Below are 17601 nucleotides of genomic sequence, written 5' to 3'. Positions count from 1 at the left end.
TAATAATGATGCTGTGAAATAAGTTTTTTTTTTTTTTATGTTTGTTTTTTTTGGCAAACAACACCAACAAACGTTTTCCCACATTTTCTTATCGATTAGCTATATCACACAAACGATAGCGCACATGCTTTTTACAAAAAAAATTATAAAATTTTTTTTTTTTTTTAAATTTTTACAAAGAGAAAAATTATTTTGACCTTGTTATAGATATATATATATATATTAAATTGACTTTCCTTTTCCTTTTTTTCCTTTATTAACCCAATTAAACAGGATTACATTTAAAGTTTAAAAAGGTTCAAAGAAACAACACAAACCTTTTTTCATATCGATTGTATTTTTATATTGCAAACGTCTTGGAACTAGCACAATAGTTAATGGGTAATAAAGTTCGTGACCTTTTCCCCCCCACCACCACCACCATCACCATCACCACCCTCTCGGTTTTTCCAGAAAAATAATTAATTAAATCATTTAAAGAACCTTTGGAAAGTAATTGTTTTTTTTTTTAAATTAAAAACGACGCCATTTTTTTTTTAGGTATTTGTTTAACGACGGATGTGGATGTATTACTCTTTCACATGAATAATGCTAGATACGTACGTGAATTGGATTTTGCAAGATTTGATTTTTTTAAAAGGACGGGACTTTTGAGTAAAATAAAAGGAAAAGGTGGAGGAGTCGTTCAAGGAGGAAATTCAATTAGGTATAGAAAGTATATAAGGCCGTTTACCGTGTACCAAATAAGAAGTAAGGTAAAAAAAAATGGTTTAACCTTTTCTTTCATTCATTTAAACAAAAAGAAAATTTTTTCATTAAAAACCTTTTTTTTTCGTTTAGATTTTATATTGGGACGATAAAAATATTTACATGGAACATAGATTTATAACTCCTAAAGACGATTTTGTAAGAGCTATCGCATTGGGAAGGTAACCATCACCACCACCACCACCCCCCTCCCCGCCAATTTTTATGATTTATATTAATCATTGACATAAATTTTTCAGGCACAGAATAATAAATTGTGACGTCAACGACGTCATGAGAGAATTATTACAAGTAAGTGAAAATTCTAAAGAAGAGGGAATTTTAAAACCCTCACTACCTCTCGAATTGGCTAAATGGATAGAATGTAACGAAATATCATCGTCGAATTTAAGAAACAATTTATGACAACGACAATCTGGAGAAAAAATACAAATTTCTCCAAAATTAACAACAAGTAATCTTAATAATGCCGATACCGATAATAAGAGTGAGATTTCAACGAACCAAAACAAGTTATCAAAGGCTACAAGTACTATTGATAAATCATTCGTGTAAATTATTTTTAAAAAAAAATAGAAAAAAGTTCCTCAGTGTTTTAACATTAATAATAATAATAATAATAATAATAATAATAATTAATTTTCTTTTAAAAACAGTGAAATGTTACATTATTATTATCATTATCAAGTTTACAAAATTTAAACTGATTTAAATCTGGTTACCATTTAAATTTAGTTACAAAAATTTTATTTTTAAGTAATTTAATAATAATGAAATTACAATAAAAGTTTATTTTGTTCTTTTCTAGCCTGTATTATAAATAATAATAATAATAATAATAATAATAATAATAATAATACGCCTTATTATAAAAAGTATTAAAAGTGAATATATAAAACAAAACAAAAACTCTTTTCACATTATAATAATTAAACTGTTTGATTTGAATTAGAAAATTTTAAAATTATTATTATTATTATTAGTTCATTTTTATAAAATTTGAAAATGTTATTATTATTATTATCAGTTATATTTTATTTTAAAATATTTAATTCATTATTTTTATTGTTAAGGTTAGTAAATGTTGTTGTTGTTGTTGTTGTTGCTGATGTTGAATTTTCATTCATAGTAAAAAAAAAAAAATGTTTAATAGATTCTATAATGATGATAAAAAATGTTTTAGTTTTAAAATTTTATATAAAAAAAATTATTCATTTAAAACAGTTTTTAAAATCTAAATCTCATGATTTGTGTTAATTTTTTTTTGTTAAATTATAATAAAACTTAAATATTTATTTTGTAATTACATGTGTAAAAAGAAATTAGTTTTTACTCTTTTTTTTTTTGATTATTTACCTTTTAATCCCATTGTAATAATTAAACATTGTACAAAATCTTTTGTTTGTTTAAAACAATTTAAAAATTATAACAAATTATTAAAAGTGGTAGTAATGTAATGTTTAATTCTATGGCGTCATTAAAAAAAAAAAAAAGTATTTTTGTATAGAATAAAGAAATTATTTTATAAAACTTACATTATTATTTTAAATATCACTTTAAATATATATTTATAAACTAATAAAAACTTATTATGATTTGATTTATGCACAATACAAACAAATTTTAAAAATTTTCACACCGTAAACGTTCTTTTTTTCAAATTTCTAATACCGTTACTAAAATCACACGATTTAAAAACAACGTCATCTTACGGTCAAACTCGGTACTAATATTTTGGCGCCATTGTTTTGTTTTCGACGAATACAATTTTATTTTATAAACTTTGCATTCATTTTAAAATGTTTGATGCATTTTATTATTTGATTTTTTATTTAAAAACTTATCAAGTGAATTCTAACATATTATTTATCTTAATTAATAGTCGTTGATGATTTTTGATTTGTTTATAAGTAAAACAGTAAACCATAGACAACAAAACAAAACAAAACCAAACGACATTAGTAAGCATAGAGTAAAAAAACAAATTTTATTTTACTTACCAAAAAAAAGAAAGCATTTAAATGGTGTACAATCATTGACATCATCAACCAATTAAAGAATATTAAACAAATAAAATAATATTAAAATTGTTTTTCAAACAATTAATAAAAATTTTTTTAAGTTATGAACACAACCAATAAGAAAAATAATAATAATAATAATTAAATTAAATGTAATTAAATATTTTTATAGTAAATTTTTTTTTTTAAATAAAAGCATTAACAATATTAAAAATTTTTTAACGTTATTTTATCATTATCATTCACGTTTAAAAACTAAGTAAAAATATATATAAAATAGTAAGTACCTGGAATTATCAGGTTTTGTAGTTGTGTTCGTACAACGCAAGGTTGACCAGTTTCAATATACAACTCGAGTATATAAAAACAATATTTTTTTTGTACCTAAAATTTTATTAATTTTTATTTTATTTTATTATTATTATGTTTTTATTAAAATGTTAAAAATATTATTATTATTATTAGTTTTTATTAGTATTAATTTAAATTTTACATACGGTAAGGAGAAAAAGTGTCATCGAAAAAGCATTTTTTTTCTTTTTTTTTTTTTTTGATTTTTTTGGTTGAAGAAAATGATAGTGAAAGTGATGAAACGTATGACGATTGGCATTTTATTTAAACAACCAGTGACGTAAAAGAAATATCTATAAAATAAAATTTTTTTATTAAATTATTTAATTGTTGTCTTCCACGTTTTTACTTTTTTTTTAACTTGAAATTTAATAAATACAAATATAAAATTGTTATGATTTTTTCGCAGGAGCTGTTAAAAGATGTTATTCATGTCGATCGAGGGGAGATTTAGGTACTTGTAGGGATCCCTTTAAAGTTAATTCAACTTTGGGTGAAATAGAAAAAGGAATCGAAGCCGTTCCATGTGCCTCTGGATGGTGTTCAAAAATTATTGAAGGCGGTAACAATGATGGTACATATATATATATATACATAATTCATAAACTTTAATATAACTGTAAAAATATAAATAACATTTCAAATAATATTATTTTTAATAATAATAATAATAATAAAAAAGATACGATTTGTTACACGACATTTAAACATAACGCAATAACATAAATACTATTTGAATTAGTCAATTCTTATAATGTTTTTCACATTTACAATTATTTTACATTTTTCCAAATTACGTGTCATTATGAATAAAATATTTATTACAAAGAGAAAAACATAATAATAATAATAATAATTTTAAAATTTATCAATATATTTACCGTAATTTAAATAAAATTTTCAGATTATGGTTTAGCAACAGAACGACAGTGTTTATCAAGAGGACCATCAGATTCTGAAGAAAGATGTGCTAAAACGGAATGGAATCATAAAAAAGTATACATGTGTTTTTGTCAAGGTGATTTATGTAATCATTCACCTCACATCATTCCCAATTTTTACTTAGGTTCACTTTTAATATTATTTACACTTTTAAATTAAAACTATGATGAATAATCAGAATCGTAATCTATTTTTTCCTGTAATAGTTTTTTAGTATCTTTGAGTTTTCTTCTATTTTTACTCTTTTCCGATTGAGTTTTGACACATGTTATTATTATTCCAGAAGCATATGCAAAAAAACATAAAATAAATACGAATCCTAAATATTTTAAATGTCTACCAAATTCTAAATAAAAAAATTTAAAAAAAAATAAAATTAAACGTGTGATTTGAAAGGAAAAAAAAAAAAAAAAAAAATTATTTACATGTATGTAAACCTTTTGTAAAAAATGCAGATCTTTTCATAACAATTATTTTAACTTCTTGCATTCTTAAATCGTCTACGAAACACGTATAATTTCCCGATTCTTGCGATGTTATATCGTATATGTATAAAGTATTGAATGAATCAACGTAAATTCGAGGTTCAGCTGTTTTAGGTATGTAATGATAACCTTCGTTTGAATGCAATGCGAGTTTATTATACTCCCATCGTACCTGAGAATCGATTGTGGAACTGAAACATTAGGTAAAAGTTTATTATTATTATTATTATTATTCAGAAGCTAAAAATACATAATAAAATTATTAAAAAATTTTATTTTGGTTCATTTTTTTTGTTAATATAAATTTCAAATCGACAATTCTTACTCGGGACAAACTAATGTTAAATGAGCTCCTGCTGCTAATATGATAGACTTCCTGTATCTGGGCCCTTTTCTTTCTATTTTTCCGTTACAGGGTCCGATACATTTATCAATCAATAAAAAATTTGGTATAGAATATGTTATGGCATACACCGAAGGGATTAACGTTTTAAGTAAAAAACTTTTACACGATAATGCCAAACCGTAATTGACGATATTTTTTTTTACCGAAAGAGAATCCGTAATTTCCGTTTCATTCATTTCCGTCGGTTTTTCTAAAAATGTTTAAATAATTTTTATGTAAATTTGTAAAAAAATATAAATTTTAAATACTCGTAAATAAATTATTTATCACCTGTGTTTTGCCTGTCATTAAATACAAATTGTTGTAAATTTAAATAATTTGCACACGAAGAACTTGAATTGCAATTTTTAAAAAAAACTTTAATTCGACATTTTCCTAATCTGTATTTGACACCTTCTTTCCTATAACAAGAATCGCATTCGGACCATTCCGACCATTCCGTTAAAACCTAAAAATTTATTAAACCGTTAAATAGGTACAATATTCAAATCGTAAAAATTAAAATGCCAGTTTGATTTTTAAAAAAAAAAAAAAAAAATTTAAATAAATTGCCTTAAAGTATGTATTATCCAAAAAGGTTTGATCCGATAACAATTTATTAGCTCCAGCTATGTAAAACTGAGTGTAATTTTTAAAATCAGATCCTTTTCCTCTTACATCGTTGTCACTTTTGTCGACGACTGGAAAAAAAAAAAAAACAAACAAATTTACACAACTGGAAAAAAAAAAGGAAAATAAAATCGAAAATATTCGATAGATTTACCAACAATCGACTAAATAATTAAAACTTTTATCTGGAGTGCTTATGTATGGAGCTTTACAAAAATATAATCCCAAATCATTTTCTCTTAAATTTTTCAAAACGAGAGAATGTTGAATTGTTATTATAATCGATGATGCATTTGGATTATTATCCATGCTTGGCTCAACTTCAGTTAAATTTCCAGTGAAAATGTGTTTTTGTCTACTCCATGTTTTAGGTAAACCGTTGTCTCTCTCCTCACTCGAAGAAAAAACCGGGAAAATTAATATAAAGTGATAAAAAATAGATTTTTTTTGTTGTTGTTAATTTCATTTTAATACCAGTATTTACACTCTAAAAGTATAGAATTCCCTAAAAATGTATCCACAATTATTATTTCGTCATATTTTTCCATTTTTATGAGACGACTTTGGGATTTGCAAAAAACATCAGCGTCGTAATCTTCGACGTTCTCATCGATATAACGTAATGGTTTTTTACGTTTTTTTCCATAAGAAAAAAATATCATTAAACTTAATATTAATACTCTTAATAATTCCATGTGAAATTAATGTAAATCTTAATCTTTTAAAAAAGTAATTAATTAATAATGTTTCTTCCAACAGTATGAATGATGATAATTATCACATTGTTTTGATAACATTTACGAGTAATTATTTTTTTTTCTGTCTTGAAGGCTTTGAAATAATTAAAATGGTTTCCATCCACCATTCATTCTGCTTATCTGAAAAAAATAAATTTTAGTTTTTATTCATGTTAGAAATTCGGATTGACAACTTTTTTTTTTTTTTTTTTTTTTTTTGTTTTTTAAATTTTATTTTTAGAAAAAAAAGAAATTTATATTTTTTTCCAACGGAAAGTTTTTATTATTATTATTATTATTATTATAACTTATAATAATAATAATAATAAAATGGCAAGTAAATTTATTAGGTGCATTCCCATTTCATTGCATAAACATAAGTTTTTTGTAATTGATTGTAAACAAAAAAGAAATTTTTCAAAAGTTTCCTGTCTTAAACCTGAATTGGAAATTGGTTTTAACAATCAAATAACAACAGAATTTTATGCTAGCTTTTCTTATTTAGCTATGGTAATGGTTTTTGTTTAAACAAAAACAATTTTTTTTTAACAGGACACAATAAAATATACTTTTTAAACATTTTAGGCTGCATTTTTTGCAAGGCAAAACGTTTGTCTAATGGGATGCTCTGCTTTTTTTATGAGTCAAGCCTTAGAAGAAAGAGATCATGCACATAAATTTATTGATTATTTAAATTTAAGAGGAAATGTTGTTACACTTCAAGGAGTCTTACCTCCTGAAAAACAATGCTGGGATTCACCTTTAGCTGCATTTACTGATGCTCTGCAATTGGAATCTGAAGTTAGTAAGGTAAGAAGTTGTATGCTGTAAATCAAAATAAAGTTTTTTTCATTTTGTGTTTTTTTATAATACACAATAATAACAATAATAATAATTCTTGTTAAAAAACAACAGAACTTACAATTATTAAGTATGTCTAATTATTTTCAGCAAATATTTGATCTTCATAAATTAACGGTAGATTTAGATGATCAGTGTTCTTCAGATTTTTTAGAAAATGAATTTTTAAATAATCAAGTTGAAGAATATGATAAAATGTCTAGGCATATCGCCATGTTGAAAAGAATTGGTCCAGAAGGTTTGGGAGTATTTATTTACGATGAATATTTATTAAAAAAATGTGAAAAAAAGTAGCTGAAATGTTTTAATTAATGGTATATAACTATTTTTTTTTTTTATTTACAACTTTTTTTTGTAATAAATATTTTATTAAATGATTATTTTTTAACGATTTTTCATTCTTTGACATGCCATTCGAACAAACGTTAATTTTTTTTTTTAATACGTTTTTAAATAAAATTATTATTTATCTCCTAAAAAAAATTACTGATAAAATGATCTTATATAAAGTTAATAAAGAAACACTAGAACTAAAATTATTTTTACCAAATAAACTTAATTAATACTATACCTTAATCCTCCTTGCGCCATTCTCACGTCAGCAATAAAATTTTACCGGTTTTTTAGTCAACGCCTTCTTGTAATAAATTTCAAATAATTTCCCTCCTTTTCTTTTTCACGATAAATAGGTTTTTGCATTAACGTTATATTTTATATGAATGATTTAAAATATGTATTTTATTACAAAAAAAAAAAATATATATAAATCTGTATTTGTTAAAATTAACAATTTAATGATTTAAATTTGAAAATTTTCTATAACAATAGATTTAAAATAAACAAAGAAAAATAATTTTTTATTTAAGTAAGTAAAAACGGAAAAAATATATATCACTAATTAAAATTGCAACTATCTATCACCCATATTATTTTTTATTTTCTATTAATTTTAATTTACAATGCCTCAACATGGGGCAACAAATCACCTAATTTCTGAATGTAAAATTGTGGTACTAATGAATTAATATTCGGGTCATTGGATGCAGCATACTTTTCAATATCGGATACTGTAGTTACACCAGTTAGCACCAATAATGTCATAAAACCACATTTATTGCCAAAAAGAATATCAGTATTGCATCTGATGGAGAAAAAATAATATAATAATAATGATTTTTTTGTAAAATTCTTAATTAAGAAATTATCGAAACTACACAAACCTGTCACCTATCATTAAAGTTTTACTCGGATCAATATTATGAACTTTTATAATATCTTGTAACATATATTTGTTCGGTTTTCCTAAAATAAATGCCTTTCTTCCGGACACTGCTTCTAAGCAACTTACGAAAGCTCCAGAACCTAATTAAAATAAAAATTTTTAAATAGTAATTTGTGGAGAAAAAAAAAATATTTTTTATTAACTTGATAATAATAATTTTCATACCTGGAAAAACATTATTTATTCCCATATCTTTTTTAACTGGAAGACACTCATCAGCACATGTTGCAATAAAATGACAATCAGGATCGCTTAAATATGTAGCCGCTTTTAAAATCTTTGGGTATGAAAAATGTTCATCGAAACCAATAACAACAGCTCCCACATCTGGTTCTATTTTAAGTTTTGTATTGACATAATTTTCTAAATTTGAATCTATTACATCAGGCTGAGAGAGTATTGTGAAAAAAAAAAATTTAAAACAATAATTTTATCCCTGTTTGAATGTAAAAAAAAAAAAAAAAAGAAAAAATGATAAATACATACCCCAATTTCGGTATGTCTAATTCCTGCTTTGCCAAATTCTTTGACAATCGCTGGATTACCAATTAAATAAACTTTTTTATTTAAATTTAAACTTTTTACATATTCTGCTGCTAAATAAGAGGTGCATATAACATTTTCCTGCAAAAATAATAAAATCCCCGAGTTTTACTTAAATAAAAAAGGTAAAAAATTTGAAGACAAATGAATATCGTACTTTGGTTGCATTAAAACCTAGCTTGTGAAATTTTTCAACAAATTCTTCCCTTGTTAAAGTATTATTATTAGTGACATAAAACACTGATTTACCCTTTTCCATAAATTTATTAATTGTGTGTTGTGAATTTTCAATCACGTTTCTAAATATCCATAACACTCCTGGAAAAAATAAATAATAAACCTCTCTAAATTTACAACAACAAAAAAAAACAATTAAAATTTTTAGTTAATTTAATAATTAGTAAATGTTACTACTACAAGTATGCCTTTTTTTTTTATCACAAATTAGATATTAATTTTGCAGAGATTAAAGTTACCATTTTATCATGCAAGAAAAATTGTAATAACAATTTTACCATCACAATCTGCTAAAACAGTGTTGAATGATGACAAAAAATCCATTATTTCATTTTTAGATGCCGCATTTAAATTTTTAGGCATGGGAACCATTTCAACGATATTTTACTATAATAAATACGAATTAAAATTAACTTTGAAAATCGAATAAAAAATATATAAAATGAAGGTTAAATTACGTCACAGCCTTCTACGACGATAAATTTTTTATTTTTTTTCATTTACAACGAATCTCTCTCTCTCTCTCTCTCTCTCAATAAAAAAAAAAGGAAAAAGGAATAAATAAATTTTTATGTATATATTTCATATTTATTATTATTTTATTTATTTATTAATATTCATTTTTATTTTTGTTCTAAATAACTAAATATGCAATTGATATATTATATTAATTGTATTAAATATAGGGTTGTCATGGAAACTTTTTTTTTTACCTTCACCCTAAATTATGATTACAAATTAATGATTGGTTCGCGTCTAACGGTCGCCAGATACAAAAAAATCAAGAAAATTTAGGTTTCGTCGTTAACTACGACTAAAAATTTTTAATTTTCATTTTTAAAATTCGTAAAAAAAATTAATAATGATGATGATGATGATATTTAACTCGAAAAAAAACATTTAAAAAAAATAATTACGGATTAAATACAGTGTAAACTCATTATTTAAAAAAAAATGAATAATTATAATATTATTTATAATTAAATTTTATTTAGTTTAAATTAATAATCAATGAAGCGATTCGAAATCGTTTTTTTTTTTCGAATCGACTTCAAGATAAACAAAAAAAAAATTTTTTTTTAAAAAAGGATCTCTCCATAACACTCCGCAACCATCATTCCGTGATTCATTGAAGGAAAAAAAAAATTTTTTTTTTAAAAAAATTATATTTGTTTATAAGCTAAACATGTAATTATTATTTCTTCATATGTTACGCGTGGAAAAAGATTTCTAGCGAAACGAATTACTAGGGGACTTTATTCTTATAAAATGAACCCATTTGGAACCATCCCTCTTTGTGTGTTTGAACAGTTCGATTACGTTTCTGTCATCGGTTACATTTTAAATAAAATTTTTTTTTTTTTTTTTTTTATGTCGTTGCTGTTGCTGTTGTCGTCGTTGCGTGAACGTAAATTTATTTAATTTTTCTTAAAATTTTAATAATTAATAATTACGTAAATAAACGTATCGTAATAGTTATTAGAAAAATGATTTACAATAATATTAATGATAAATATAAGTGATGGATGGATGATATTTAATTGTGTCCACAGCCTTCTTTGACAGTTTGTCAGTTGAATCAGGGGTAACCGTTAAACGAATTCAAATTTTTTTGTTCGATTTGTTTTTTAACAAACTAGTGTAGATTTTACGCGTAAAATTAAGTTGTTTCGAAAAAAAAAAAATAAGGAAACGGATGTGAATTCTTTTTTTTTTTATTAAAATAAAGATTAGGAATAAAAAGGAATAAATAGGAAGAGAAAAAAAAAAAAAAACGCGTCTGCGCTTGAATCAAAGCGTTCCTACGACTTCACACGCCCCAACCCCAATTCTAGCTTTTTACTCTGTATTGATATAAATGAAGGGGAAAGAAAAAAAAAAATTGCAGAAATTCAAATTTCTTTTTTATTTTAAATAAAATACAACCATTTTATTTTGTTCGCGTGTGTTATTATTATTATTATTACGCAGTGCTGAATTTTGGATTAATTAATTGTGTCGACGACAAAAAGATTAACAAGTTTCGTGTGTGTTACGGATTCGGCAACAAAATTATATAAAAAAGGAGAAAAGCCATAATAAAAGGTAGGGGATTACACGCAAATAAAATAAAATAAAATAAATTATTTATTTATTTATTTATTTCGTTACCGCCTGCGTTTTTTACCACCAGATTTTTTTTTTCATAACAAATCTGGAAAAAGCAAAAAAATATTTAATTATTTAATGCCGAGCGAGTGTAAATGAATGCTGTATTGCAAAACGATTCAAAAATATGCATTTTAAATAAATATTATTTATTTCATCATCATCATCATCATCATTATCATTATCATTATAATAATTGCCTTTATATTTTGCTTTTTAGATAAATTTTCTTTTTTTTTCTTTTTTTTTTCTGTCGTCACATTTTTTTTTTATTTATTTGCCGTTAATATCAAACACTTTGCATGATACACGCGCGTCATTGAATTGCATTTTATTATTATTATTATTATTATTACTATTTTCATCATGGAAAATTCTCTCTCGAGAAAAAAAAAAAACGTTTCGAAAGCTTTTTTTACTTAAAAAGGATTAAATTATTATTAAAATAATTATTTTATTAAAAAAAACATTAATTAATTAATTAAATAATTTAATCGTATAAGACAGACTGACTGGGAATGGCTCCCCAAAAAAATAGAAAAATTAGAAAAAATTGGATTGTGTCATATGACTCCACCTCTTTTTTAAAAAAAAAAAATCTTTAATTTATAATTTAATTTACTTAAATGAATTAAAATGGGATAAATGTATGGATGCTGTTGCTGCTCCTGTTATTCATCTTCTGATGATTTAAATAATAATAATAATAATAATAATAATAATAATAATAAATTGTAATTGAATTTACATCAATTCAACAATTTAATACAAAAAAAAAAAAAAACTCTGTTGGATTTAATAATTCATTCAAAAGAAATATAAAGTTTAATTTTTTTTTTTAAATTGTGGGGGGGGGGGAAATAAAAAAATTTAAAAAGTAATTTTTTCCTTCTCCTTCCCCTCCTCCTCCCCCTCCCCCCGTCTCCCTCCTCTCACGATCGATTTTTTTTTAATTTTTTTTTCCTCCCCCCTCAAAACGCCCTAAACCTAACCTTTTTCTATTTTTTTCTATTTTTTTCTACGTATATAAAAACGGAATTCATTTTTTTTATTTTCGATATATATTCATATTTAATCATTCGTTAGCAGACGACAAAATATTTGTTTTTATTCATCTTCTGACACTTTTTTTCTTCCACGATATTTTTTTTTTTTTTTAAAAATTTATAAAACGGTAACTTAGAGAAAATGGCGCTAATTATTTTCATTCGTATTTATTTTTTTAAATAAATAAATAAATAAAATATCTCTTATTGAAAATAAAATTTTTTGTAAAAGAATGAATTAAAATTTTTCGGGGGGGGGGGGGGAGGCGGGTTATCTTTTAAATGTAATTTTCGTGTAGGTTAATATATATAAAAAAAAAAAAAATTATAAACGTTATGAAATTTTTTTATTTTTTTGTCGACGCCATTATTATTCTCTCCAAGCCAGTTAATTTTTTTTTGTTGAAAATCCTCATTATTATTCAAAATGTTTTTTTTTTTTATGTTACATGTTACTTAAATAATTAACGGTTGATTATGTTTAAGTGAAAATAAAAAAAAATTTTAAATTTTAAATGTTATGTGGGTGGTGGTGTGGTGTGTGGTGGGTAGATTTGGTATCATAATTACTACACAAATTGTAATATAATTTTTTTTTTTTTTGTATAATAACAACAGACGAAAATAATAATAATAATTTAAAAGTCTTAAAAAGAATATAATGTTTAATTTTAAGCCTTTAATAAAAAAAAAATTTTTTTTAAATTTTTTAATCGTAACGGTTTTTCAACTCTCTTTTAACAAACTTTTTTCATAATAATTTTTATGGTTGTAAAATTTTTTTTTTTTTTAAAATATAAAATAATATTAACAGGTAACCACCATGAGCGACATTAAAAACGGACATTTTGAAGATAAAGACAGAATAATAATAAAAACAGAAGAAAAGGAAAAAATTTTAAACGAAGAAAATAATACAAAAGATTACAATTTTAAATTAATCGACGAAAATGGAAAGGCAAGTTTAACGGAAAAAAAAAAAAAAATTTTTTTTTAAAATTGTTTGGAATATAAAAAAAAAAATATAACGAAAAAATTTTCAGGATGAAATCGAACAAATACGTAATGACGTAGAAATAATAAAAACGGGAGAAGTTGAAAAAATGAAGAAACAATTAGAAGCATCCCAAAAAGAATTAGGGAGCTCTGTAAGAGTTCCAATAGGAGGAATTAAAATCCCTGGTTTTTTACGTAGTCGTAAAACGAAGGTAAAAAAAAAAATATTATTATTATTATCCCCAAAAAAAAAAAATATTTTTACTCCATATTTACACATACCAACAGGAAACGGATGAAAATTCAACCGAACCGGATATAGAACCGCCATTCGTTGCTCAAAACGTTAGAAAAGAAGATGATAAAGAACCGGAAACTCAAAGGCAATTAATTGCTAAAAGATTTAGAAAAATTATAACGAGAATGCCATTGACGAAAAGTGGAGAAGGAGGTGGTGGTGGTGATGATGATGATGATAATATCGAAAATCGAGATGATGCCAAAGATGAAAAAAATTTAAATACTAAAAAACAAAAAAGTTTTTTCAATTCAATAAGGATACCATTAATATCGGATCGGCCAAAAAAATTAAATAGAGAATTTAAAAATGAGGTAAATATTTTCATTTATGCTATCATCATTATTATTATTATTATTATTATTATTTAAATGTACAGTGCTCTGGTGTGAATGTGCGTGCGTGTGTGTGTTATTTTCTCGCTTTTATTTATTTTATTTAGTAGTTTAGACATATATTTGATGTTTAAAAAACCTTTATTTATGTGTTTGCACCTATTTTGCACCTATGAAGCACCTAATGTTGGAAAAACTACAGTAAGTAAATGTCTATTAAAAAAAAAAAAAAAATGTAGGATTTAATTAATAGAAATTATACTCGTTAGTTATTAAACATAAAAACTAATCGATTATCGAAAATTAATATAATAATAAAAATAAAATTCGATAGACTAATTTTAGTTCTATTTAGTTATTCGTGTTTAGTCATTTTACATAAAAAAAAATGTTACCGAATATTAAACGATAAATTTTTTTAATAAAAAAAAAAAAAAAAAAATGGTAGTTTGAGTTGGCATTGAGTTTTGTAATTTATTTTTTTTTTTTTTTCCAAAAATTTAGAAAGACATGGAAATGGGTACTGCAGGTTTAGCATCGATGGAAACTCTGGAAGATTCAAAAGAAAGTAACGGTTTGGTCGAAGACGGTATGGAAACGGTAAAATTAGACGTAGACGATTCCAAAGATGTCGAAAGTCAAGAATTAGCGAGCAAAAGAAAACAAGGAGTTTTTGGAACGTGGAGCGTTCGAGACTGGAGAAATTGGCCGGAAAAAATGAGAAGACTTACAAAACACGAAAAAGCCATAAGTCAGTTAATTGTTTGTCGTTTGTTTTGTTTGTTTTAAATAAAAATAATTATTAATAATAATAATAATATTAATTTTATTTTTTAGTTGCGGCCATAATATTATTTTTAATTTTATTAATTTTAATAATAATACTTTTGGCTGGATCAAAACAAGCAACTTCACCACCCATTAAAGACGGTCGTTACATCGTAACATCGTCTTCTTGTGGACCAATCGAAGGGTATTCATCTATCCTATCCTCATTATCGAAATAATAATAATAATAATAATAATTTTTTTTTTTGATTCGTTTAAAATGAGTTAAAATTTTTTTTTTTTTTATTAGAATATTTGACGAAGGAATATTTAAATTTCATGGTATACCGTATGCGGTTCCCCCTCTGGGAAGTAAACGTTGGAAATATGCAGAACCTCTCGATCAAATTGACAAATGTTGGAATGGTACATTGAAAGCTTATAATCGTACGTCTACCTGTTGGCAAATATATATGGAACCAAATAGAAAATGGCGTATAGACGGAGCGGAAAATTGTCTGACATTAGATGTAATTTTATTTTATATAATTTTGACATTTAAACCAAGACTAATGATTAATTAACGATTAAATCTCCGATTTTACAGATTCAAACTCCTTTTGTTAGATATGATACTCCCGTACCTGTTATCGTACTCATTGATAGTGGTACCCTTGTCGGGGGATCCCCTGGTATACTAAAACCCACAGCAAAAATAATAAGAAGTAAAGAAGTAGTTTTCGTCCGTCCAAATTTCAGATTGGGAATATTTGGATTTTTAGCTGCTGATGTCCTATCGAAATCTACCTATCCCCCCGTGTAAGAATTTTTTTCTTTTGTAATTTATAAGAATTCCAGGGGGGAAAAAATGAAATGATTATTATTATTATTTTTTTTTTTAAATTTAGATCCGGAAATTATGGTTTATCCGATATAATAACAGCATTAAAATGGATAAAAACAAATATTGTTCATTTTGGAGGCGATCCAAATATGATAACCGTATTGGGACACCGTGCTGGAGCAACATTAACTACGGCATTAGTTTCCAGTCACGCGGCTAAAAATTTATTTAATAGAGCTTGGGCTTCCAGCGGTTCCGTAATATTTCCCGATAAAGTTTTACAATTGTCCGAACAAGCTAATCAACGTTATATAGACCGCATATGTGCACGTAAGACTAAATTAATTCATTTTAAAACGTTTTAAATTTTTTTTAATTATTATTATTATTATTATTATTTTTATTATAGAAAAACCTGATAAGTTATACTGTTTGAAATCGTATGATGCCGAAGAATTAGTCGAAGAATTAGAAGATTCATGGAGGCCTACCATTTCCGATTTACCGGCCAATTATGAAGCGAATACTACCAAACACGAATGGCTTGTTTTAGATGGTAACATTCTTAAGGAAGGTCTTTGGCATGATAATTCTCAACAACATACCACCCTAGTTTTGGGTTAGTTTTTTAAAAATTCACCCATTAAATTTTAATATGTGTTAACGATTTAATTAAGGTTTTTTTCCTCAAAAAATAGGAACCACGGCTCATAGTGAAGCAAGTCCACAACTTTGGGAAAAACTTCAAAAAATACCTGGACCTAAAGAAGAAGCGATAATCGAACACGTCAAGGGTAGTTACATAGGTACGATGGGATTAACTAACGAAGCGTTAAAATTATACAATAACAGTTGGGAAGATTTAACGGCCATGATATCAGATATTCGAACAATTTGTCCAACGTTAAATTTCGTACGATCTCAGGTATTGTTTATTAATTCAGGTACTTTATCAATAAGGGGAAAAGGTTATTATAAACGATATCTTTTTTGTATAGGGAGCACAACAAAACGTATCATTTTACGTGGCTAAACTTGAAAGAAATCACACGGATTTTGGTCAAATAGCTGATATCGGTGTCGACATGTCATCTATATTAGGTACGTACGAACCTAGAACGACAGCCCAAAGAAATTTCGTCAGCACGATACAGGATTTATTTTATAATTATGTTAATCACGGAGAATGGACGGTTAAAAATCGGGAAGGAGTTTTAATTATAGGAGAAAAAGGTGAATGGTTCGACGATTATCCCAATTGTAATTTTTGGATCTCTAAAAATTTTGTTCCTAAATTTGCCAGGAGAGACTAAAAATTTTTTCCTTTTTTTCCTTTTTTCCTTTTACAAAAAAAATTAATGGCTTTTTAAAAAAAAATGTACTTATCAATACAAAAAAAGCTTAAGAGCACTGATAATAATAATAATAATTCAATCACACGAAACCAATTTTTTTTTATTATTATTAATATCAAAGCTACCATTTGAAAAAAAAAAAAAAAAAAAAAATTAATAAAATGTATGCAAAATTATTATTATTATTATTATTATTATCAAGCTGTTGCCAAATTATTATTATTTATGTTTATTTAAATGCCAAAATTTTTTACACACGCTGGCCTAATAATAATAATAATAATAATAATAATAATAATAACAATAATTTAAAAAAAATTTTTTTTTTATATGCATAATAATAAGTTAACAGATTAACCGTTTTTTTGGGTGGCACACACGTGTCACACACACACATTAATTAATTAATTAATTAATTAAATAAAAAGCTCAAATCTTACAGTTAATAAATAATAATATTTTTATAACCGATAAACATATGTAGATATGTACATACATCAAATGTACATAAACATAAACAAATGTCAGAAAATTATTTATTAAAAATGAAATGAAATGATTTTTTATCT

General features: G+C 24.8%; 6 protein-coding genes across 6 annotated transcripts in view; 4 read left to right on the top strand and 2 right to left on the bottom strand.

Moving 5' to 3' along the window:
* Phum_PHUM085730 (uncharacterized protein) overlaps positions 1 to 1173 on the top strand; it is a gene marked incomplete at both ends in the record, with an annotated part of 2797 nt that extends 1624 nt beyond the window's left edge. The window contains 4 exons of the mRNA XM_002423734.1: positions 541 to 755; positions 841 to 929; positions 1008 to 1059; positions 1084 to 1173. Coding sequence (XP_002423779.1) covers positions 541 to 755; positions 841 to 929; positions 1008 to 1059; positions 1084 to 1173 — 446 coding nt within the window. The remainder of the gene's footprint in view (positions 1 to 540; positions 756 to 840; positions 930 to 1007; positions 1060 to 1083) is intronic.
* Positions 1174 to 3361: 2188 nt separating this feature from the next.
* Positions 3362 to 4241, top strand: Phum_PHUM085720 (uncharacterized protein; the record flags this gene model as incomplete). Its single annotated transcript, XM_002423733.1, has 3 exons — positions 3362 to 3383; positions 3550 to 3702; positions 4045 to 4241. The coding sequence occupies 3 exons, from the start codon at positions 3362 to 3364 to the stop codon at positions 4239 to 4241; spliced, it is 372 nt and encodes a 123-aa protein (XP_002423778.1).
* Positions 4242 to 4243: 2 nt separating this feature from the next.
* Positions 4244 to 6277, bottom strand: Phum_PHUM085710 (uncharacterized protein; the record flags this gene model as incomplete). Its single annotated transcript, XM_002423732.1, has 7 exons — positions 4244 to 4401; positions 4520 to 4758; positions 4893 to 5163; positions 5244 to 5421; positions 5631 to 5653; positions 5741 to 5976; positions 6057 to 6277. The coding sequence occupies 7 exons, from the start codon at positions 6275 to 6277 to the stop codon at positions 4244 to 4246; spliced, it is 1326 nt and encodes a 441-aa protein (XP_002423777.1).
* A 660-nt stretch (positions 6278 to 6937) lies between these two features.
* On the top strand, positions 6938 to 7474 carry Phum_PHUM085700 (secreted ferritin S subunit precursor, putative; the record flags this gene model as incomplete). Its single annotated transcript, XM_002423731.1, has 2 exons — positions 6938 to 7129; positions 7271 to 7474. The coding sequence occupies 2 exons, from the start codon at positions 6938 to 6940 to the stop codon at positions 7472 to 7474; spliced, it is 396 nt and encodes a 131-aa protein (XP_002423776.1).
* Positions 7475 to 8134: 660 nt separating this feature from the next.
* Phum_PHUM085690 (Pyridoxal phosphate phosphatase, putative) lies at positions 8135 to 9614 on the bottom strand (the record flags this gene model as incomplete). Its single annotated transcript, XM_002423730.1, has 6 exons — positions 8135 to 8321; positions 8401 to 8542; positions 8628 to 8850; positions 8949 to 9086; positions 9163 to 9323; positions 9521 to 9614. 6 exons carry the CDS (start codon positions 9612 to 9614, stop codon positions 8135 to 8137), a joined length of 945 nt encoding a protein of 314 aa, XP_002423775.1.
* Positions 9615 to 13386: 3772 nt separating this feature from the next.
* On the top strand, positions 13387 to 16990 carry Phum_PHUM085680 (Neurotactin, putative; the record flags this gene model as incomplete). The annotated part of the gene is made up of 13 exons (XM_002423729.1): positions 13387 to 13398; positions 13480 to 13644; positions 13721 to 14044; positions 14110 to 14116; positions 14181 to 14266; positions 14570 to 14816; positions 14903 to 15038; positions 15144 to 15363; positions 15441 to 15652; positions 15742 to 16007; positions 16087 to 16296; positions 16376 to 16602; positions 16676 to 16990. The coding sequence occupies 13 exons, from the start codon at positions 13387 to 13389 to the stop codon at positions 16988 to 16990; spliced, it is 2427 nt and encodes an 808-aa protein (XP_002423774.1).
* Positions 16991 to 17601: the final 611 nt, after the last annotated feature.

The sequence above is a fragment of the Pediculus humanus genome, genomic scaffold (assembly GCF_000006295.1).
Source record: "Pediculus humanus corporis 1103172107436 genomic scaffold, whole genome shotgun sequence".
Classification (NCBI taxonomy): Eukaryota; Metazoa; Arthropoda; class Insecta; order Psocodea; family Pediculidae; genus Pediculus; species Pediculus humanus.
Note: the sequence above shows the minus strand (reverse complement) of the source record. Positions and strands in the feature narration are given on the sequence as shown.